Below are 24,477 nucleotides of genomic sequence, written 5' to 3' on the forward strand. Positions count from 1 at the left end.
AACAGTGCTGGGTGTAGTTACAGCCACAGCTGCCTTCACACAGTGTCAAACAGTCCATATTTTGCATCTTTTGTGCTTTCGTGGACCATAACCAGGGCTAAGCAGCAGTGTGGTTGAGCTCTTGCTTCTCTCTTTTAATGCGATTAGACCCCAATAGCAAGAAGAGACACAACCTTCCAGTCAAGACCAGGAGGGGATTGAGGGTTGCAGTCGATCAAACTGTGTGACCTGATGCCACATCCATCCCTCTCCCCTGGTTGCCCCCACTGTGTCTGTCGCTTTCATTCTCCTCAGCTGAGTCTCTTTTGCTTTTATTTTACCAGTCCTCTATCATTTGATTCCTACAGCATTTTTTCCACAGCTCACAGTTCTCTCTCTACATTCATCTCCCTCCTCTGATGTCATCTTCTTACTCTCAAAAACAGTCTCCATAAGAGTTTTCATTTTCAATCAAATTTCTAAAATGAGTTTATTGATCAAAGTCACATCAGTTTAGAAAGATATATTTCTTACATTTTTTGGCATTATTTGTGTTATATATATATTACAGGTACATTTTTCCATTTTATAAATAGTTTTAAAACAGGTCAAAAGCAACATTATCAACATTATCATTATTGTTATATTGCTGAATGTTTAAATAAATACCAATTAAAATATTTTCTAAATGCAATTAACATCATTTATCTAAAATTCAATTCAAAGGTGTACACACACATTTGGATTTTGAAGATATACATTATTTTATGCATAAAAATAAAATCAGTGTCACTACAATATAATACTAAACATAATCCTTCTATGCAGCATGGTCTGTAGAAGTGTTTACAATCATATAATGTGATTGTCTAAAGCATTATGTTAAAGTAAAGTGCAGTTTATTAGATTACACCAAGGGCTGTGTGATATGAAAGCTTAATCCTTCCAAGAAAAGAAAACATAAAAGGTTTGACTTTTTGAGATAGTACGTAGTATCTCATAATTTTGGATTACCATCAGTCTTCTTATTTCTATCATGCATAACTATAACTATCATGCCAAGAGTCCTAAGTTAAACCCAGGCTGAAAAGTTAGTTCCCTCATTTATTCAAAGTTTGGGATCTGTTTAGCCAAAACCACTGTGATGTCACATGATTTACACTTGAACATCACTGCAGCGAAATGAGAAGTTAAACCATGCAGCAGAAACAATATTTCCAGCTGCTGTTAAGTTGCTCTTCAATCCTTAAAGGGTCGTGGTTACTAAAAGCACCCTAAACATTTCCCAAGCAGTACAATACGGTAAGGTACTTGAATTCTTGTGATTATTATAATTATTATTTCAATTATTTTGATTATGCTTATTTTTTTCCATATAAACCTGTCATAACCTCAAGAGTGTAGTGTAGTAGGTTTTGGCTATTGTACGTATCATAAATTATAACATAAATGACATTGTATTTTCTCTTGGCACACATGGACGATCTGAGATCAGTGCTTTTTTTGTGGTATTACAAACACCCTTGAGGAAGCCCATCAGGTTGGATCCACCGGTCCCTTTGTCGTTCAGCATAGTGCCCACACCTCTGAGCGGGCAGCCCATGGTACGGTTTCCGGGTCCGATGATGTACTTTTGCACAGCAAAAAGGTGGTAGCTCCGCAAATCCACCATCGCTGAGACACAGGAGTTGTAGGCCTGGCAGAGATCAGAGCTGGAGCAGGAGAGGATCAAGTCTCGCAGAGATGGACGGGCAGAGAGAGTTTCTATCAGCTGACAGTGGGCAGGAGGCATGTAATCTCTCATGCGTGTCAGGAAGGCTCCTTAGATCAATGAAGAGAACAGAAAGAAGACCTTTAAAAAAAATAAATAAATAACAGCCTTTCCTGGAAACATTTTCTGTCTGAGCAATCAACTGACTGCACAACCCGAGTGATTAATTCATGAGAAGCATCTGAGCGGGTCAGAGGTTGAAGGAAATGCATCTTTACCTGTCTCATCATCATGCTGGATAGACAGCAATGCATCAAAGCATTGAATGGCTGAACTCTGGGCTGCGCTTCCACCTGATAAGAACATCGGCTCAGTGCTCACACCCTCATACAGCAGCCCATTTGGAAGCATGGGGTTGTCTCGCCACCTGAAACAGTTTAAACCACATACATGTAGCATGAACCTTCTTTTTTATAGATACACATGCAACCGTTTTCCATGCTAGCCCGTTGAACCGTGTAGAAAGAGCAAAAAGTACAATAGTGGGGTAGAAGCAGAAGGGAGTTATGATGCCTAGTGAGATAAATCTGCACCAGATGAGATAAATATTAAAAGCATTAATAACTTCTGTATGCAGGACATTGTGAGAGGACTAAAACTCACCCTGAGACAAAAATTCTCAATGTTCCATGAAACGCAGTTGGATCCACATGATCTGGAAAGAGCACAAATTCTGTTATTCCAATTTCCCTGCTTTCATAAAAGGCACAGCATGTAAATTGATTAAATTCAGACGGGGATAGGTTTAATTTAAACTTACTGTGCATGAGTTTGAAAGTTTCCTTCATCTTCTTCAAAGACTGAGTTACTTTGACGAGACCATTCTGTATGCCGGCAACGTCAGAGCTTTTCATAGCGTGCATCACCTCCAGGGCCCCCTGGTTAGAGATGACAGTTTGAAATCCACCAATAAATGACAAGGGACAGAGACACACACAGTATATGGTTGGGAAATATGAATCAAAGACAGGAAAAAAACTGACATTATCGTGCAGTTAACAAGAAAGAGGAAGAATAACAGCAGCCAGTACTTACCACTATGCCTGAACTGGCAGCCATCTCAACCAACAATGACACAATGAAAAATCCTCTGCAACTCTCACCACCGGGGAAGGAAAATATCAAGTCCATATTCCTATTTTTGAAAATGATGTTTTGAAAACATATTAGCGAAGTATCAGACATTGAAAACCTTCTGAAAGTGCAGTGGAGAAATTCAAACCAGAGTAAGACACTTTTCTTCTCTGTCTACTCACCCAATTTCCATATCCCTAAAATGAAAATGAAAAAAAAAGAGTTGGAAGTGTTATCAGTGGAGGCAGAAAACACTGCAATTTATTGATTGTTGATTCAATTGTGTTTTTATAGCTAATAGGCTTTGTAGCATATCCTACAAACTTTTTATTCTACTTGTTCTACAAGTAAATCACTTCATTCAGTATGTTGTTTCAGAGTCATCAGGTTCGTAAATACACCGTGGAACAATAGAATAATGCATTGACATTAAAAAAAAAATCACTTTTGAATACACAAGTATTTTTAAAAGCAAGTACTGCAGTACTGTAAAAAAAATCGGCTTTCACTTTTATCTGAGTAATATTTGACCAGGAGTATCTTTACTTTGACTCAAGTAATAGAGCTGTGTACTTTGTCCACCTCTGCTGTTATAATAAGGGAGGATGCATGGACTACAGATATGAAATCAAGACATTAAATAAGGCGACAAGAGACCATTACTCACCCTGTGGGATCTCTTAATTTCCAGTTGGCTAAAACTGAATCTGCATAAGTGAGGATGGGTGGCAGTCCTAGTCTGCGAGATACCAGCCAGTAGGGCACGGCCAGGGCTTTTGGGAGAACCTGTAAAACAACCAGAATAGTAAAATTTCAATCCAAAGGTTTTTTGCATGCTAGTGGCATGACTCTAGGGACGGTAATGGCTGTTGGTTCAAACATTCATGTCCCCCCTCAGGACTCTTCATCTAGCAACATCATCAGGTGTGGACTCATTTTTAATCCTACTTCATTCCATTGCTCTGAAGCATTTTACCTGAGCAGGTGCATGTTGTCCTTCCTGCCATACATATCCCATGCTGATGAACCCCAGCGCTAGGTGAGCCAGGCTGAGCTCCCTGTGATCGCTCAGGAGATTGGGAATCAAGACCGGCATCTGGATTGTGACAGATTTTGTACAAGTTTCCATTCTTTTTAGTTCCATTTTCAAGAGCAGCACACACCATCAAGGCTTTCACCTTTTTTGTTTTACTTAGCATTTGCATTATGAAGTCATTGCTCATACTCACCTCATGAACCAGATCCCGTAGTTTACGTGACTTGATCAGATGTGTGAGATTATTTGCCAGGTCCATCCACACCCGATAATTGTCTGGAAGGTTAGTCTAGACGATAATAGGAATAAAATGACTTACTCATTGAGTTTTGATTGTTTTTGTTTTTTTTTTCTTTTCATGTAGAATGTAATCAGTAACATCATCAGCTCGTGTTTGCCATGGTGCCTGACCTGCATGTCAGGGAATGACTGGTGCTAGAAAGAGAAAGCAATTTAAAAGAGGAAGCAGTAGAAAACTGAGAAAATTAGCCAAGCAGGGATGTGCCAATGGGAAATCACTGTATAAATAGAGAAGTAGGCTGTGTCTGATGCCAATGTTTGATTCTTTTGATATGAATCTTATAAAACAACGAACTGCTTTCCATGTCTACCAGTTAAAACCTGTACACTCCAGTCCTTTGTGTGTATATATTGTCGATTGGGAAGGTTATGGTCCTGAAGAGCGGCCCTGGGTGCCTCGCTCATCCATCCTTGACTCTGAGATGTTCAGAGAGTTCCATCAGGCCCATCGAGACAAACCAGGAGGTTCCCATTAGAGGGTGGGTACTGTTAGGATTAGGCCTCGCTTGACCTTTTTTCCTGTTGTTTTTCCCCACCCTCGTGTGTTCCTATTGCAATGTAATATACTGTTCCAGCAACGTCCGCTCACTCAAAGGTAAAATATTTATTGGGGTTTAGTAAGAGGGAGGGCTTTGGCATTGGCAGTGAAATTCCCACTGACCATTAACAACAGTATAATTTGAGGGATTTGAAGTTGAAATCAGTTTTTGATTACCCTATAGTCATTCTGGAAATGCTGCTAATTGTTTATTGAGTGTCCCACAGGGCAGCAGGAAAGTGGCAGATTATTTGGTAGATTTCTGGACGCAGGCAGTAAACACCAATTGGGATGAGGGAGTTCTGCTGGGAGTGTTTCTGAAAGGTTTGAATGAGAACTTAAAGGATGACTTAGCCTCAAGGGATGAACCTGCTAATCTGAGCTCTCTTGTTTCCCTGAGCATCCACCAACATTGTTCACTCCACCTGTTGTGTTCTGCTTTGCGGTTCCAGAAAAAGACATTTAAAGACATCAGGTCCAATTTTCAATTTTTGTCCAAACCAATGACATTCGGCAAAGACTATACAGACAGAAAATGTCTATGGTTATGAGAAAAGAACTTACCAGTGGCTCCTCAAGGAGAAATCCAAACTCCTCAGAAATATCAAATGCATCAAAGTCTGCCTGAAGTGTTTCTCTGTTGATAGTCTCCATATTTTCTGCCCTGTACTCTACTGCAATACTCTGGCAATGAGAAGAAAATCGTTGTGTGATATCCAAATATCAATTGCCAACTGCCTCTTAACCTGTTCTGCTGCCTTTGTCACATCCCTTTTATTGCACACCCTCAGCAAAGAGCCAATCAGATTACTTCTTCTGTTAAGTCGTGAGGGACTCACTTTCGGTTAACTATAATGTCTATATTACTCATCCTCATAGAGGATGACATTGCAAATACACACAACTGCTGGCTGTCTCGAACTCATTAAGCAGTGATGAATCATTGGTAAAAAAAAAAGCTGATGTTTCCAATTTCAACAGTTTTTCACCCCACCCTGCCCTCTACATATGCACAGATGCACAAATATCTGAACTTTCACATCACCATCACCGGGGTTCTAAACATGCACAACAACATGGCGAGCTGTGGTTGAAGGAACAGATTGAGACTAAATTTTGCAAACTCAACCCAAATACCTCAAAGATTCCAAAAACCCCACCAGCTCATTAACTGAGGATGGAATGCTTCAGAACGTGATCAGACCTTTATTTATTCAGTTTTTTTCCTCGGTGTTGCTCTGATGGTTGATAAACTGAAATGTTGGAGGCTGTTAGTCTAGGAAAGGTGTTTTAGACAATGTCGAATTTTATCCACAGCAACAGCAACAACACTCAAAACTGCAAATGCAAATAGATGATGTCAGTAATATAAGCGGCACAGAGTGATATGTTTCCTGGCTCCGTGGATCTTTTTGTTTTTTCACTTTCATTTCTGTAATCAGATCATTTTTCCAGAGAAATCACACCGAGAGATATTTTTAATACGATTGTGAAAAGTCTTTTTCACAATGATGCGTTTCCATGAGTGTGACTGTGTAAGTCAGTAGCAGTCCCACTGGACTATGTTGTGAAAGATCCTTCAGCGTTGATTCAAAATCAATGAAATTATCTTCAATGTTTTTAAAACCTTAAGAGGAGCAACATTTTGATTTCAGGGACAAACACTGTATTTGCACTATTTGCATTTTAAGGACAGCTGATGTTTAACAAAGCACCCTTTTCTTCTTTAATTCTCTTTGAGCTCCCTCTCTCATGATAAAGGTCAAGTATCTAATAAATACTTTTCTATTCCAGCCTATACTGGTCATCATTTTGCAGATGTCTTACAACAGTCAGATACCAGATATAGTCTCATCAGTCATATATTCCACAGTTTCCACAGTCTGAACAGTCCTTCACTTGGAAATAATGGAGTGATTCGTTACGATACAGAGTCAGAGGAAGAAACACTTTCTCACTTTCTCTAGATCCATGTCCCAACTAATGCAGTTAAAGATTCATACAGAATATTTGAAAAACAATATGTTAGTACTTGTCAAGTCAAGTGTGAAAAGTCTTTTTCACAATCAAACGTTTCTGTTTAAGACTGTGTGAGTCAGTAGCACTTCCACTGAATGATGTTGTAATATATATATATATATATATATATATATATATATATATCTGTTAGGCTACATTAGTTGTTTTTTAAAGCTATATACAGTTTGTAAAGTTTATTGTTTTGATGGCAATTATTGTTACTTTTTACAGCAGAAGTTGCAATATTAGATGACATAATGTCAGTTTAGCTAATCATTGTACTATATTAGTAGTCAAAATTAGTAGCAGCAATAGAATTACTGCAGTGGCACAATATAGACTGTGTGTAACTAGCGCCTGGTTTGACCCCAGCCATTCTTTTGTGGTGTTTACATGTTCTCCCTGTACATCCAGATGCTTCAGAGTGAGACATTCTCATAAACACACATAATACCACAGAAGCCTCTGCAGTGCTGGGAAGATCCATTAGTATTGTAAAGACATGTGTAGAATCGTCTCCAAGTAGTTTGGCTTGTTCCACTACATCTTAATCTGATGTCTTTGTACTGCAACTCATGTGAAAAACAAAACAAAAGCTCCTAACTTTTTATGTACCATCACAAATTTACTGCAGCATAAAATTCAACAAATGAGAATTTTGATCTCCAGTAACATTTGTTTAGGATTATAAAATCAACACAACAGCCCCATTCTGCTTCCTGCCTGGCACATTTTGTGCTTTCTTTGTTTGCAATGCATGTATTATATCGGCTCAAATGCATCAATCAAGGCCTAGTGGGGTACATGTAGAAGCCAAGTGAAATTTGTTGATGTTGACCAAGGCTGTGCACCAACTGTGAGCCTTTGAGAATGTTTGGCCAGTTTCCTTGCACATTACACATCAGTGTAGGCTCAGTCTAAACAATGACAAACATCGCATTAAGAGAAAAGGCTTACTCAACGTATCAGTCTCTTTCATTCTGACAGGAAAAAACCTGATTTCCCTGCTAAAAGATTTTGCTCTCATCCAGGATGTGTATATGTGTGTACGTTTTTATATACCTTTATGTATGGGTGAGTTTTTGATTGTGTTTGTAGAACACATCAAGATGCTATTCTATCCCCAATATTTAAATTTGTGTCCAAAGTTTGATGACTTTCCAAAAAAGATCATATCTATCCATACACTGTAAATCCTACTTAAAATGATATTACAATCCATTATGCATTATTTATTTATGTATTATCTTATCATGAATACAAAAGTACTGCCAGATGTTTTTCCAGTAGGTAAAGCCGTTTCATACATGTGACATGTGATTGCTTTATTTCTCCCGGATTTGATCATGTCGGGAGGTTAGAACAATATCTGAGCTGCTTTTTGTCAGATGCCTGCATCAAAGCAACATTAGCAGCCCCCCCTCCCCCCCACCCCCCATTCTGTGAGCCCACAGTTTCATCCTCCCATTGTCAGCATGCTTTACTGCCACTGCCAGCAATCTCTCAAACCATTTAACCCTCCAAAGCGGCGGGAGAAACCAGCAGGAAGGAGAGAGGAGCAGGAGCCATGAAAGCTGTGGTGCTCAAATTAATTTCAAGACCACTTACCGAGTCATCAGACACAGGGGGCGCAAAGGGACAGTAAATTTACTCTGCAAGGGGAGAAGTGGATAAATTGGTAAAAGGGACTTGAAATCAGGACAGAATCTGTGCAATGTAATCCTTCAAGGTGGGAACAGGGGGGGGACCATAGCTGCAGTGTTTGGAGTGGAGGTTCATCTTCTAGATTTGTCCACTCTTTCAGTCACAAATCTCTCATCCTGCCATCCCTCATTTCTTTCTTTCTGTTTTCTGCTCATTGTCTGACACTCTCCAGTTTGTTTTCTTCCCTCTCCCACATCCACATTGTCTGGAGGCAAAAGAACGGTGTCCAACTGGCACATCTACTGATGGAAAGAGAACCGCTCAGAGAAATGCTTTCCTTCTCTGCAGTCCTTTGAGTGTTAATTGTAGTACAGTATGTATAAGAATGAGATTATCAGGAGAGCATTTAATATCTTCCACGGTTCGAATTTTTAGAAATTCACTACTAATGATCCAAGTCTTTCTTACCATTTACATGTACAACATTTATTCTATTAATGTATGTTTACACTTCATTTTTGGGAAAACAAGTTGCTAATAAATAACACCTTTTCATTTAGTTCAGTTCATCAAACACTGTGTCAATAACAACAAATTATAAACCTTTCTTCAAGAAGATTATACTTTGTCTGACTAAAATGTATCATTTTTTTTCTCTGTGAAATTGTCATATGCACTAATAAAATGTATTTAAACTAAATCACTCTTTTTGAATAACAAATAAGTCTAAAAGGTCTTCGGCTTTGTCATCTCATGGTGCGAGTTTTGCAAATTGCCTTATTTGTAATTCATTCAAAATAATTCCCATTGCACAGTGGCCCAGGCTTCGGGCGAGCTAACGAATGAAACTAAGGTTAAGGACTTGTCTAAATGTTCTCTGTGAAATGTGTCAAATGATGCACCATCCGAGAGTCAAACATAAGCCTGTGTGAGTCTGACAGCTCTATCCCCAGGGGAACTTTTTCAAATGTTGCCTTATTCCAGTTTTTATTTACCCACAGTTGGACTAATAACAAAGTCAATTTCACAGCAACTCACTCCCACACACTGCGCTTTAAATATGTTATGTCAAAGTGTGTAGTTAAGAAACTTAAGAAAGTGCTGCACCATACTTATTGCACTGGACTCATTAACAAAAACCTGACTGATGCTTTTTGAACATGCACAAGTTTTTTCTTATAACCCGTCAACCTCAAAAGATGCTGTAATAATAGGTAAACTTTTCACTTTGAGAAAGTCTATAAGAACTCCCACATCCTGAGATTCAGAGCTCAACCTTTTCAGCATGCAGAGGAGCATTTAACTGGGGCTAAACAGGGTCAAATTATGGTTTGTTCAGACAAGGCATTATAATTAAGATGTTAAAAAATTTCACTGTGTGTGAAGTGCGCTGTAATAACTATAATGAACAAAGTCAATCATATGACTTTGTAGACTATAATGGTGTATTTTTATATAATTACATCATCATCTTTTAAATAGATTTGTTACTTTATGTAATTGAGCTGTAAAAACATCAGTAATGTGACAGTGAGATTCGTACAAGTGAGAATAATGTGAACTGTCACAACTTAACACGATTTTGTTAAAGGATTCTCAAACATGCTCTTGATGGCTACATACATGATATCATGCAGAAAGACAGTTGTTAATGCTGCATACAGCTGAAGATCAATGTAGAAGACATGGAAATGAAGAAACACCATTGTTCTTGTATTGCAGTGTGAATCTAGTTAGTCCAAGTATTAGAAGTATGAAAAGAAAAATGTAATCAAATTCTTTCAAACACAACCTTATTTGGCTCCTTAGCTTATGTAACAATCACTTTCAACTTTGCAAGAGAGAATCAGGCTTTTAGGAGGACTAACCAATGTGCTGGTGAACCTAATGCTGTCCCGGGTAAAGTTGACTGTGGTTGCATATAAAGCAAGAGCATTTGTAGTTCTTGTTATTTTCAGTTATGTACTGTATGAATAAAATATACTTTTTAAATACTCTTTTTAAAACAATTTAAGACTCTAGGCCTTCATGCATTCATTAAACATTAAAATGGTATTGCATTATTCAATAACCAATCATTAAATTCGGATTATTTTGTTGTAGGACCGTTTAAAAAGTTATTTTGCATGTAGTATCTCACTATCTGAGTTGTGAAAACTGTGACTGTGCTGAACAATGGGAGCTGTGGCAAATTATGACAGCCAATTTATCAGCCTCTGGAGTAATCTCCTGAAGATGTCATACAAGACAAGTACAGAATCCCCCCTGCTGCTGGTCATGCCTCTAACATATGGGATACGTCAGCGGAGAAAGAAAACAAAGTCTAAACGTTTTGGATAAAGAACACAGCCATTTGTAGTTCTTGTCATGTGTTCTTGTAATTTAAGTTTCCACATTTCACCGCACAAGGATGTACGCACACAGTGCAGGCACATGCGAGCGTGGGAGCTGTCTACTTCCCCTGCTGCAGCCTTTCGGACGGATACAGCCAAGGGTGGATCATTAGTCAAACCTAGCAGATGAGTCGGTGGGGGAATCCATTCTGCGCTACAGCAGGGTGCCCTTCTGTCTCTGCCTGTATTATCACACAGTTGATTCTGGGACAGTCCCTCTTGAACTATATCCATATTTCAACTAAACTGTCAGGGATCCCAGACCTGAGGGCAATACTGCATGCACTCAGTCAGTCACCATATGACGTTTGGCACTGCTGCTGCTTCTGTGACAAGAGGGTCTGGAATAACCACTGACGAAGGCTTGAGTGTGTAATGGGAGATTTGATGTTCAGTCTCTTGCTTGCTCAAGAACTGTAGGTTAACAGAGTTATCAGATTAGGATTGTTTCTGTGGCTTTTGTGGAGGTTGTTTTCAAATATACTTTTAATGAGGAAGTAGCAGTGAGTCACAGCTAATCCGATAACTGCTCTCATGTTTCATCGGGCCTCATTTATCAACATGTTCACAAATGAGGGTACAAGTTTGTTTGCACACTTCAGCTGTGTGCTGATGTCTCTCACTTTTCACATACTATACTTTGTGAATTCAAATAACTTAGCAAAAATGTTTATCCCCCCTTGGTGTATAATTACTAAACTCTTCTCTCCACAACTCCACGAGGTCAGAATACGATAAAAGGAGGATGGACATAATATAAGTGAAAGCAAATCTAAAAGGATGTGCTTTGAAAAAAAAGAGATCTGAAAGAAGCTAGGTTGCATTATCATATTATTTCAGAGTCAAGTCTCTGGTTTTAAGATCTCAGGATATATTCAAGCTCAGCAGTTAATAACACAAATGTCTTAAAATAATCGTTAGTCTTTAAAATTTGCAATAAAGCACAAGGGTAACCAAAGCAAAGAGGCTGAATTCAGGGTTATACACTCTCCTGTTAGATCTTAGATCTTGAGGGTCGGACCAAGATGCCCAGAACTACTGCACATTTTTAAATGGATAATCAGCAGAACATTGAACAAGGGGAGAATGAGGCAAGTGCTGGTGAAAAGCTTAAGTGCATTTGTTTATATAATCTTTATATACTCTTGACAGTGCCATTAGCAGTATTAGCAGTTTTTTTTTCGGGAATTCATATGCAGCATAAAGCTGTTAGATGTTGACCTTTGTATTTTCAGTGTGGACCATGTATAGTCGGGCTGTTCTACACTGGGCCAGCACTACGTCATGGCAGACAGTATGTGAGAAGAGTGTTCCTAAGGTTAGTTTTTAATCTGCATCCATTCATTTTCATTCACTTCTTGAATGTCACTACAAAGTTTCTGAAATGGGATGCTATAACATTTGTGAACTAACTTCAGTGTGAGAGAGCACCATAGTGCTTATATTAAAGGTAAGCCCGCACTCTTCATTGCCATATTGAAAGTTTTATCCATTTTCATCTGCCTAATCTGGGGTTGGGTCGGCAGCAGGCCAAACAAGGTAGTCCAGACATCCCTCTCCCAGCTCCTCCTGGGGGATCCTGAGGCCTTTCCTGGCCAGATGAGATATATGATCCCTCTGTGTCCGAGCTCCTCCAGCAGCTGGGGCTCAGGAGGTAGAGCAGGTCGACCACAAATTGGAAGGTCAGTGGTTTGATTCTCGTCTCTTCCTTGTCCGCATGTCAAAGTGTCCTTGGGCAAGATACTGAACTCCAAAATGCCCCCGATGTAACATCAGTGTGTGAATCTGTGCTGAATAAATGAGTGTGTGAATTGGTGAAAGTGGCTAATTTTGAAAATTAACTTTGAGCGGCCAATAAGACTACACCCTAAAGAGGGAACTCTTGTTGGTTGCTTGTAGCCGCAGTTTCATTCTCTTGGTCACTACTCAAAGTTCATACCATAGGTGAGGATTGGAGCATAGACTGATTGGTAAATCGAAAGCTTTGCCTCCGGTTCAGCTCGTTCTTCACCACGGCAACTGCTTTACTGCTTATGCCGCCCGGATCTCGTCGATCTCCTGCTCCAGTCTACCCTCGCTCAGGAACAAGACCCTGAGATACTTAAATTCCTTCCCTTGTACAAGGTATGGTTTTATGTTGATTAATGGGAATATATTACATAATAATTTATGGTCATGTTAGCTCATGGTTATCTGTGTATTATTCAGTGGATTTCATGTCATGGAATGCATCATGCAATTGTCTACCTACAGAAGTAGAGAGTAGTAGTATAGCCACACATCTCTAATTTCCATATTTTTTAGTAATTTATGAGTCCCTTATTCAAACCTAACTGCACATTGAACAAATCCAAGTAAGCCCATGTAACCCACTCTTGGGTGCGCTATACTCTAGATTCGGGAGGAGCTAAGTAGTAGAGTACAATCACCATAAACACACGAGGCATGAGTTTAGTTAACTGCAGCTTTAGTTTTTCTCCAGAATGCAGAACAACACAATTTATACCAATATGGAAAATAACAAAATGGCCCTTAAACATAAAATAAATTGTCCTTATGTGTGACTTAGTCACTCTTCAATTTCTGGTCAATGTCTGATGATCAAAGTCAATGTTGTTTCGCTCAAAGTCAAGTTTAAGTCCAAATCAGACTGAAGCCTGATTTATCAGAGTCTGTTGAGGTGACAGGTTGCCTTGACAACATCCACAGGAGCCAAGTGATGGGAGGTAAACTCATGGATCCTTAAACTTTCCTCTTGAGAACACCTGTCATTGGTCAACTCCCCATGTGGTCTCCTGGGCAGACCATCCGCGTCCTGGTTTTGTTTTCCAGCACGATATTTGATGTCAAATGAAAAGGTGGACAGGGCAGCTAACCAACGGTAGCTGGTGGCATCTAGCTTGGCAGTGGTTAGTATGTACCTAAGTGGATTGTTGTCGGTTACCACTGTGAAGGTGTTGCCATACAAGTAGTCATGGAACTTTTCAGTTATAGCCCGTTTTAAGGCTAAAAATTCCAACTTGTGGGCTGGATATCGAGCCTCACATCGTGATAGACCTCTACTTGCGTAAGCAATAACACGACTCTGTCCTGTTCCTGGTACAATGCTGCACCAAGTCCGGTCGTGCTAGCATCTGTATGGAGAGTATAGGGTAACTTGGGGTCTGCATACCTTAGGACTTGGGATGATGTTAGTTTCCCAATTACTTCCTCAAAAGCTTTTTGACAAGCTGGCATCCATCTTTCTCCAAATGGCTCCTTGGGGTTGAAGTACTTGCCATCTACTTTAGTTACTTTGGTCATTTTCCGGGTTGGTGGGTAGCCTGCAGTGAGATCAGTTAAAGGCTTAACAATTTTTGAGTAACCTTGTACAAATCTCCTGTAGTAACCCGAGAACCCGAGAAAGGATTTTAGCTCCTTTAGAGTTTGGGTTCTCGGCCAGGTCTTGAGTGCTTCAATCTTTTTAGGATCGGTTTCCACTCCACTTCGAGACACGATGTGTCCGAGATACCGCACTGATGTCTGGAAGAAACTGCACTTTTCTGGTGATAGTTTCAGGCCATTTTCTCTCAAGCAGTTCAGAACATTTGTCAGTCGAGCTTCATGTTCCTCTAAGGTTTTGGAAAAGACGATCAGGTCGTTAAGGAAAACAAGCACCTCTCGGTGATGTATGTCTCCCATACATTTTTCCATCAAACGTTGGAAAGTGCTTGGCGCATTTGTTATCCCTTGCGGCATACGGTTCCATTCCCAAAAACCCAATGGGCACACGAAAGCTGTTTTTGCCTTGTCACTCTCTTCCATCTCGATCTGATAATAACCTGACTTCAGATCCATCACTGAAAACCACTGAGATCCGGTAAGTGCAGAAAATGATTCCTCGAGATTTGGAAGTGCATAAGCATCTTTGATTGTTTGCATGTTCAACTTCCTGTAATCCACACACAATCGAACATCACCATTCTTCTTTTTCACAAACACGATAGGTGGTTACACCCAGCTGAGAGCTCATATGCTAATATGCTAGCAGGTAAAGCTAGTCTACTTAAGTAAAAAGAAATATATGATCCCATGCCATATGTTGTGTTGTATTTATATTTCAAGGTAGAACATGTGAGAAAAGGGCAGTTTCTGACCACACTGATGTGCTGGACCAGACATCCACTGGTGCCCAAAGCACATCTTTATAAAGACGACTAAGGGTGCCACTTAAAAACATGATATTGCCATGATAAAAATAGCATTGTGTTGCAGAGTGAAACCGAGATATCTGCTTACAGAAAAAAAAGCTCAGAATTATACATGAATAATGTTTACATGCAATACATGCAGAGTTTTTCCTTAAAGCCTGTATGGGTGCAGGACCTGTACTTTAACAAATGTATCTGGACAGTCAGAGATCCTGTAACAGCTGATAAATGTAGACTTAATAGTTGCCCTTGAATAAACTCTGATGTGCTACCGGTATATGATTAATGCATCCAGAAGTCACGGCGAAGCGTTGATTTTAATCCACTATGTGAAAAATAAGTTTCTTTCTCTGTGTGCTTCAAAAGTATTCTATCTAATGGCTGCTGGCTGTGATAGAGTAAACATCACACAAGAAGAGTTTTGGCCGACTTTCAAAAATGTACATAGTTGCTGCAGCATGAACAGAAAATAATACTAAAGTATAGCAAATGAGCTATTAGAGTGAAACATCTCAGAATGACCTTGAAGGAAAATGTAATATAAAAACACATTCAGGTTTATCTTTAGTCTCGCCTTGAGTGTTATCTGTTCATGCAGATCATTTTAATTTTATTTGCCCAAATTTGGAAATATGCTGGTGCTATATCTCCTTATTACAATGCACCCAGTGTCATCAGCCTCGCAAAAGATTGCATCGTTGTTCCAAATTTAGTGACACCGTCATACACGATAATCCCCAGACAGGTTAACAGGTTTTGCCTCCCCACTAAACTACGCTGTTTGTGTATTTCCATGCAGATATAAGAAGAAGCCTGCAACAAAATTTAGGTCTTAATGTGAGCTACTTCGTCACGGGGGAGATGCTATTATTATGTTTTCAGGGGAAGTGTCCCGTTTACTTTTAATGCATTCATGACAAGCAAGAGAAAAGAAAACAATTCAGACCAAGCATAACAATAATTGAGATTAAATATGAAGAACTAATTTAATATTCTTCTTTTTTCATTTGCTCTGTCCTTTAACCCACAACTATTACACAACTACTACAGCCAGTATTTGGTGCCTGCAGGTATCATTTAATGGGCAAGCTGATCCTTAGTTTGTCTTTTGAAGAAACAACAGCCCTGAGCTGTTGGATGATGAAAGGTTATTGTCTGGGATCACTGTTTTGCCTATCAGCGTCACTCCCTGGAAGCCAGTTCTGACAACTTTGACACAAGGCCTCCTGGAGATGCACTGGACCAGACAGTGTAGTCTGTCTCCTCAACATCAGGCTTGCAATGCTGCCAAACAGGTAACATTAATCATCACTAACAGCTAGCGAATCTTATCAAGGAAACAAGCCACAAAAGATGTAGGAAGTTTAATAAGAGATTTTGTAAATACTGTAATAGAAACACCATTCTCAAGAACAGATGATTAGCAGCATAAAAACAAAATAGGAAATAAAGACAAGCGTACATAGGAAATAATCTAAATGTGTTTTCACTTGTAATTGTATCAGTTGCAGATGAGAATACTGAACATGATTCTCATCTGAGAATCAATAACCTCAAATTCATGCATGGAAGACACGCAAGTTGATTCTTGCGCCTTGTGTAGTCCAAAGCACTCACATGAATTTATTCATACGTTCTGTGCTGACAGCAGGCTGTAAATAATCATTTGGCTCATACAAGTGGTGGAAGCATATTGTCTGAGGAATAGATTGCTGTCTGAGATTCCTCAGCTGTCTTCCTGTTTTAATTCCCAGACAAATGAGACGTATGCAAGTTTTGACAGATTGTCTGTCATTCAGTATGTGATAGCTCTTGGTGTCGTGTGTGTGTGTGTGTGTGTGTGTGTGTGTGTGTGTGTGTGTGTGTGTGTGTGTGTGTGTGTGTGTGTGTGTGTGTGAGAGTGTGTGTGTGTGTGCGTGTATGTGTGCGTGTATGTGTCTGAGTGTCTGAATGTGTTTGTGTCTGCATTTTCTGGGACAATGCTGTCACTGCACGATACAATACAGGAGAATATTCCCTCAAAAACAAATGTGTTGTGTTTGAAAAATGTCAACCAACACATTGACCTATATAGCATCCAGAAGTATCACCTCCAACATAAATAGACATAAATCCATTTCAAAATGACACACGAAATCAGTTGTTTATCTTTATGGTTTGTTATTCTGACCTAGCCCAAAATAAGTGCTTCATGCAAATGCCTACTTAATGCAAAAAGAATTGTACACAGTACTATACTGCAAATGTGCATAAAGATTGTGCGAGTCAACAGTCCTGCCACAGCAGTGCGTCCTCGCCTCTTTTTACATATTGACTTTTGGCATTACCTCACATGAGTGATGTTAAATGGAAGCAAATGGTGCAGTGAAATGTATAAGAATGATGGGCCCCCTCAGGCCATGAATAACTCAGAGACCTTCACAGTGAGTGAATCCATCTGAAGGGTTCTCCCGTTTACTGAAGTATACATGGAGGATATGTAAATTGTAGGTGTGGGTGTGCGCACACGTACACCGATGTGTTATGACTGTTCTGTTTGTCCAAGTCATGCAAATTGATTTCAGTAGGTTTAGACCCAGACTCCTGCTCCAGCTCTCGTCCCTCACCAATTATCTGCCACCATGTTGGCTGCCGCTCTCTGACATGTGGGCTGCAGATGGCCGTCCTGTGTAACACTGCCAGGACAGGGGCAACTGTTCCCTGTGCAAAACAATTGTCACGATTTGCCACATGACACTTTCGTTATAATGAGTCTCATTCATTAGAATCTCCTTGTCCTCCAAGAGCGTGCATCCACACACAACAAACAGGCCTTTCTCTACTTCTTTATAGAAAACACTAAACTCTCAGTACGCAGCAGCAGAAAAGTCATGTCAGGAATCAATGTAGGGCTTTCCAAAGAGGGCCAGCAAATGTATTACATCTGTCGTTTGTCAAGAAAAATAACTGAAACAATTTAAAGTTTTACATAGGAGAGAACAGCTCTTCCTACAGTGGATCATGCTGTAAAAAACCTATTGACCACAGGGGACATTAACCTGTCATGCACACTGTATCTTTCTATTGCTCTCTCTCACTCAATCACCATTGTAGAGCTGGAGCTGTAATGTAATTCCCAGCCATATGGGCAGATGGTCCCTTTACTGCATGTTTATCATGTTACGCTGCACATTCAGCTATCTTTTAATTTGTGAAACCTCTGTCAGTGTGCCCTACATTTAAGGGTTTAAATGATCATGATTAGCAGATTCCCATCATAGCCACAATAAACAATATGAGTTTTTTTTTTTTAAATCCTCTAAGTAATAAAGGGGAGAGGGGAATAACAATTACCATGATGCTATTCTGAACATAACAATGTCATCTGGCCCTCGACATCAATCCAAACTCTTCAAGTCTGTCTTTTATCTCATTGAGGTCAAACATCAGTGTGTTGCAGTCTCTGTTGTATGAATGTGGATGTTGTCTTAAAACACCACTCAGACACTGGCTATGGTTTTGAATATGGAGGAAAATTTATGTAAGTATTATCGTCACTTTTGACTGAATGTCACAGGAAGGATGTTAAAGTGCTGTGTAGTAAGCCAATGAAATACATTAAGTTGTAAATCTATTTTGCATTCTGTGTCAAATTGTGCCTCACAAATGTCGTGTTTAAATGAATTGATTTTGGAATTCGCTCTGGCAAAGAAATAACTTACAAAGCTCATTGTAACCAGCTTAATTTCAGCACTACCTGGTGCCATATCATAAATAATATACAGTGTAATATCATCTCTAAAGTGCCAGAATTATGACAGACAGGGTCTGTACTGTAACCTCTGTGATCACCATAATAACGCCAGGATAATGTACTGTATAATGTGATGGATTCACTGGCTCGGCAGTTTATTTAGAGGTTCATCAGTCAAATCAGTTTCCAGTAGATTACTTCTTCTCAGCGGGAGCAAGGTCTTATTAAGGCTGACAAACTGATTATGTGCTCTCCTGCCTCTCTTATACCTTCAGTGTAATTACTTCTGCCACTGAGATTATGTTTTCAGTCCCATTTGTTTGTCATTTCACTAGTTAGCAGGGTTTCTCAGAAATGTTGATGGAACAAGCACCAGCTTTCCCACCTCATACAGATGCTTTAGAGTCCCTAAGTGTAGGCTGAATGGGTTTCAGAACTCCTTTGTTCCCTTGTCCATCGAAGCTTGAAACAACAAGATAGACATAGATTAATTTTACTCATCACATATCTTACAGTTCATAAGAACTCCTTTTGTACATCAAAGTCTTGCACAACAAGCTAGCCAACGCTATATCAGCTGTTTGCTTTTTTCATTATTTATTCATATTAAAGTCACACTGTACTTATATATTCTGAATGAAGATATGAAGGGAATGTACAATGGTTTTTCAGTGGCAATCCAAGTGTGTGCATACATGGATGACATATGTGCATGTGCTATGTATTGCGTTTTTGTTTTTTTTTCTACAGCAGCTGCAGTGTATGTCCAAGACAAATTTCCCCCAGGAAAATAGAAATTAATCTTAATCTTGATTCTAATCTTCATTTTAAACTTGATTTTGATCTTAATCTTAAATTTCTAAGACATGGTCCATGGAAATGGAAATGATTCGTTTTTTAGGTGAGGATCCAGGAACTTTTTAAAATCATCCAATCCAGCAAAACAGGCCTTTTTGGCCATTTTTCTACTTTTCTCTTATATTTCACTTCCTGCACATTTTCTGTTATCACGACAACAAATATAAAGAACTGCAAAGCTTTGGCAGGGGTACCAACTCATTCGCCACTTTCTGGTATTGAGTTGGTTTTGGAAGAGCTGCTGGCCTGGCATTGATTGCTGAACATAATGTAAGAATATCGCTGTACTTCCAACAGTTGCATGTATTTCACATTTTCATGACTGTTCCCAGTTTTTTGGTGGACGTATGGCACGGATAACAAATCAGACAACTGCCAGGGCTGAGGTGTGTGTGTGTGTGTGTGTGTGTGTGTGTGTGTGTGTGCGGGGGTGTGTGTGGAGCCTTCCAACAGTCTCCCTCCCACGTCATGCTGCAGACATGACTGTCACATGCGAGGAGTGTAACAAGCAGCCTCCGCCGAGCCAATTCAAACACACTTATATGCCCTGTGATTTGAGTTGGCATGACAGCCAATCCTGTCAGCCTCTCGCCATGTCATGCTTCTTATCTGTGTTAACAACAGCCGCTCAACCTCACTGCAGATACGAGGTGTACCATATCTAATCTGCTGAGTTAAAGCAATTACTGTCGTTAATGAGCTGTTTGAATTGTATTGAATTGAACTGATTTGAATGGAAATACTGCTGATGATTAAGAAGGTCAGATATCATGAGTTTTACAGAATTGTGCAAGCAATCAGGTCGCTATAAATGACATGGACTGTGCAGATATGACTGTAAACAAAACAACAATACAGTCAATGACTTGAACCGAGCTGTATTTTCTACAGCGGCTTGTAAATGTGTAATGAGTTCCTGATTTGAATCAATATGATGTCTGGAGTATTGATTGTGACTTTTTTTTTATAGCACCAAAGCTGGGGAGCAATCAAATCACTACTGGTTTCCCTGAGATGTAGAAACCCAATACAACAAGTGCATTTTTTTTTTCAACTGTCAAGTGCATTTTCCTCTTTGTGAGAGTTCATAATTTCATCTCAGCCAGAGTTGTCAGGTCAGCGACACTGACTGTATCCCCTTCCTGTCTGTCATTCTAAGAGGAGAAACTTCTCCATGCCCTGCTATGCACTGTGCCTGCTGTTTTGACAAGAACGTTGTACAATGGAGAGCAAAATGAATGACATTTACACCAGTGTACGCCAACATTGGTTTTTATATTAAAGTTGGAAAAGAGCAGCAACGTATAAAACCTGTGTTATCTTCCTGATAGCAGGTATCCAAGTATTAATCTTGTAAACCATTCTCAAGACGCTGTAGACTCACTGCAGGAGAAAGAATTTCTGCCTTCCTCTTCTCTCGCAGCCAGCGATACTGCCAGATCTCATTTAAACAGTGCTTCCACGCTTTGCATGATTTACAGCTTGCTTAAAGATTTGTTCTCAAAAATGGTCCATTGCTGCAAAAGCACATTATTGAATGAAAATCATGACATCCGAATGATTTGAGTAAAAATGAAGATCCACCTAAGCTGTTTCCAGTTACTGTTACTTGATATTTTGCCTTCTAACTGAACTAGTTTTACATTGATATGTATAAAATAAGCTACATTTGCCCCTGTTTAATTTCAATGGAACTCAAATGATTTGCTTCTCAAGGCTGTATAACCAGTGGCATATCATGATCATCAAAACACCCAATTGTGTTCTTGATATATTGTTAACACTCCTGAATTTTATCAAATGTGTTCCCTCCTGGATCAACACGTTAGAGTTGTAACCTACTACATCTATCTTTATGGTCAGTCTCTGCATCAGTAAACACTGCGACACTGAGGTTTACTACTAGCCGTTCTAAGGCGTATGAAAGAGAAGTGGTCAAGGAAGAAAAGAGAAGAAGAATAAGACACATCGTTAAGCAGGAGACAGTTAGCAGTTTCACAGAGGATTCATTGTAAACTGAATATGTTTAGCTGATGCAACCAGAGTCTCTTGCTGGAGTTTGGCAGATGGATGGAGTTGTGACTGGAGGAGCGGAGCAGGTAAGTTGAACAGGTAAGCTGGAGCTGAGCAGGCAATGGAGCTTGTGGCAGAGCGGCGCAGGCGGTGAAACGATGATCCAAACGAGGAGCAGGAAACGAGGACAGAGCTGGACGTGACAGGTAATGGAATCAGGCAGGAGCAGTGAACCTGAGGTGGAGGCGAACACAGGCTTAGGATCATGCAGACGAGCACAAAGAATCAAACTGACAAGAAACTCGGCCGTAGAATTTGTCCTGCATAGGTGACCGAACGATCTGGCGGAGACTGGAGGGATGATTTAAATACTGCAGCTGCTTGTAGACTTGATGAGATGCAGGTGTTCAGGTGGATTGGCAGGAGAGGGAACCGGATAGCCACGCCCAGCTGGACACAAACACACACACACACACACACACACACAGAAAAACAAAATAGGGACAAAAAACTACAAAAGGGAGAGAGAACGGAAGATAACACAGGGAATAAGGGAGAGGGCTTAGGGCTTCAACTATTGTTGATGAATATGTGGATTTGGATTTGTTTGGTCTACAAAATATTGGTGACGCTTTATTTTTCTGGTCTGTTATTCCCTAATAATTTCTTAAAAGTCTCCTGGAAAGAACCATGTAGTTTGGTAATTATATGAGGTAAAGAAAGAGAAAAAGCTCTGAGACAGTTTCATTAAGTTTCTAGTGAAAAAATGGCTTCCATAATTTACCCATTTAAGTTTGTGTGTTCAAATTATGTGTTTTTGTCTGGCAGTTTAAAGGAGCTCTTTGTAAGTGCTACATAGCCAACGTTAGCATTAACAGCTCTTTACTTACCAGTCTAGAAGAAATGTTGCAAATTCAACATCCATCTTCATTCCTTCACTCACCCACTAGTTTTTAATATATTTGTATCACTTCTTTTCTTCTACTGAAGTTAGCTTGCTCTCCAGCTAGCCGCTACCCTCAGCCCAGTCAGCCCATCTCGTCACTTTCCGATACCAAGTCACTGCAGTCTGCCCTGAAGAAGTAGCGCTGCTCAGAGCATGTATTATAACCTCTTGTATTGAAAACACAACTTTGGCTGAAACTTTCGGCAAGTTAAACAGCTGTTAATGCTAACTTTGGCCATGTAGCAATAGCAAAACTTACAAATAGCTCCAGGGATTTAATTTGCAATTATATTTAACAGAAAAAGCATCAATTCTTCACATTCGAGCAGCCTTACAATTGCTGCCCAGATACCATTTCTGAACTGTCACCCTTTTTCATCCCACTTGAGTTTGCAGGTTTAATCACAATGCATTCAATACTCATTTGTATCCTGTCAGGTCACAATGTAGCGTATGCACAAAGGTTATGAATGAACTGACGGTTTAAAATATATAATCGTTTCATCCTGTTAATTCATTCTGTTGAAATGCATTCAGCCATACTAATAAAGCAGTGCAGTGAGCGCTGTATGAGCCTCTGCTACTCACAGTCATGCAGCTGTGGCATTGGTGAGTACACTCACAGGGTCAACTAAGCAGTAAAGAAAAGAAAACAATCTTCTCTGAGTGTTGACCACCATCGTGAACATATGCGCATAAATACACAAAATACACTTCCTGGATGTTGACAAATGGAAGCAAAGGGATCAGGGGGTACAAACTGCAAAGACTCAATTGCTCTGATCAATATTTTGTGAGAGGGAGACAGAGAGCCAGAGTGTTGATTTTAAGAAAGCAACTGTTTCTCCATACGGTTCCCAATTGATACTCATTATCTGGGGCTAAAATAATCAATCCATACACAGATGGCTTCTTAAGTGGTGGAGGATTCCAGCAATATGTCATGCTGAAAGGCCACTAAAGCAAAGTGTGACCTCTCACTATTGGTAAACTCCATCAGCCATGACAACAGACCATATAAGGAAGAAGAAGATTTTTTCACAGAGGATGGGGGGGGGGGGGGGTGACTTTGCTTACCCTCCCTTTTAATTAAGCAACTACATTTTCAGTGAATTAGGCATCATGTCAGTGTTGTGCAATAAGGCGTTGGGTTTTCTTAGTCAGTGATAAAGTCATTGGTGAAGGGATGTGGTAAGATTTTTTTGCCGATCTGGATCCGGAATCTGTTTGGATTTATAATCACTGTGAGATAGGCCTTTTTTCAGAATATTTTCAGTATTTTCTCATGAATTATTTCTCTTAAATGAAAATAATCCAGATACACATTAAGTTTTTCTGTCTTTTAGCTTGAGGTGAAAAGAAAAACTCATCCAAACAGGTACTGGATCAGAGGTGAGCAAAAGTCTTTGGAAATACTATTAGAATAACACAGTGCTTTTTAGTTCAGTTTTTCATTATGCCTGTCAAAAGGCTAAAAAATTGCTGCACTTTCTTGTCCTCAAGTAACTTCTTATATTCTGAATTTCAACAACAGCATAGCAATGAAATTGCTCTTGTCACTGCCACTGACTGTGGCAAAAGCTCATTTGTAATGCATAGAACAAACAGACCAGACAACATTAGATTTTGTAAACCTAAACATTTCAATTCCCAGAACAAGAATATGTTGTTGGCAATATGTCACTACATATTTCAGACCAAAATGACATGAGGAGCACCTCAAGGATCAATTCTCGGACCTTTACTGTTGAATTTATACATGCTCTCACAAGTTCAAATTAAACATAACAGCAAGATCACAAATTTTCATACCGCTGTATCATTAGATGACAATTGAATTCACCTACAGAATCATCTTTTTTTGTGTGACCAACAAAGTTAAGAAGAAAGTGCTCACTTTGAATTGTTTTTACTGAAAAATAACAAAGTCAGCAAATTCTCATCATCTTAAAGGACTAGAGGGTTGGTACCCGACTCACTGAC

The 24,477-nt window shown here is 39.6% G+C and overlaps 1 protein-coding gene across 1 annotated transcript; it reads right to left on the minus strand.

Moving 5' to 3' along the window:
- Positions 1 to 469: 469 nt before the first annotated feature.
- Positions 470 to 5,424, minus strand: LOC130181537 (indoleamine 2,3-dioxygenase 2-like). Its single transcript, XM_056395803.1, has 10 exons — positions 5,263 to 5,424; positions 4,054 to 4,149; positions 3,801 to 3,920; positions 3,492 to 3,610; positions 3,007 to 3,021; positions 2,786 to 2,885; positions 2,511 to 2,628; positions 2,354 to 2,405; positions 1,969 to 2,117; positions 470 to 1,800 (listed from the first exon to the last, which is right to left on the minus strand). Exons 1-10 carry the CDS (start codon positions 5,350 to 5,352, stop codon positions 1,418 to 1,420), a joined length of 1,242 nt encoding a protein of 413 aa, XP_056251778.1. The 5' UTR covers positions 5,353 to 5,424; the 3' UTR covers positions 470 to 1,417.
- Positions 5,425 to 24,477: the final 19,053 nt, after the last annotated feature.

The sequence above is a fragment of the Seriola aureovittata genome, chromosome 14 (genome assembly GCF_021018895.1).
Source record: "Seriola aureovittata isolate HTS-2021-v1 ecotype China chromosome 14, ASM2101889v1, whole genome shotgun sequence".
Lineage (NCBI taxonomy): Eukaryota > Metazoa > Chordata > Actinopteri > Carangiformes > Carangidae > Seriola > Seriola aureovittata.

Bases quoted from the DNA above. Each gene is read 5' to 3' on its own strand.
- LOC130181537 (XM_056395803.1), bottom strand. From the start codon at position 5,352: ATGGAGACTATCAACAGAGAAACACTTCAGGCAGACTTTGATGCATTT. The intron at 3,921-4,053 runs GTGAGTATGAGC...GTCACAATCCAG, and splicing joins TACGGGATCTGGTTCATGAG to ATGCCGGTCTTGATTCCCAA. The intron at 1,801-1,968 runs GTAAAGATGCAT...CATTGATCTAAG, and splicing joins CCAGCATGATGATGAGACAG to GAGCCTTCCTGACACGCATG.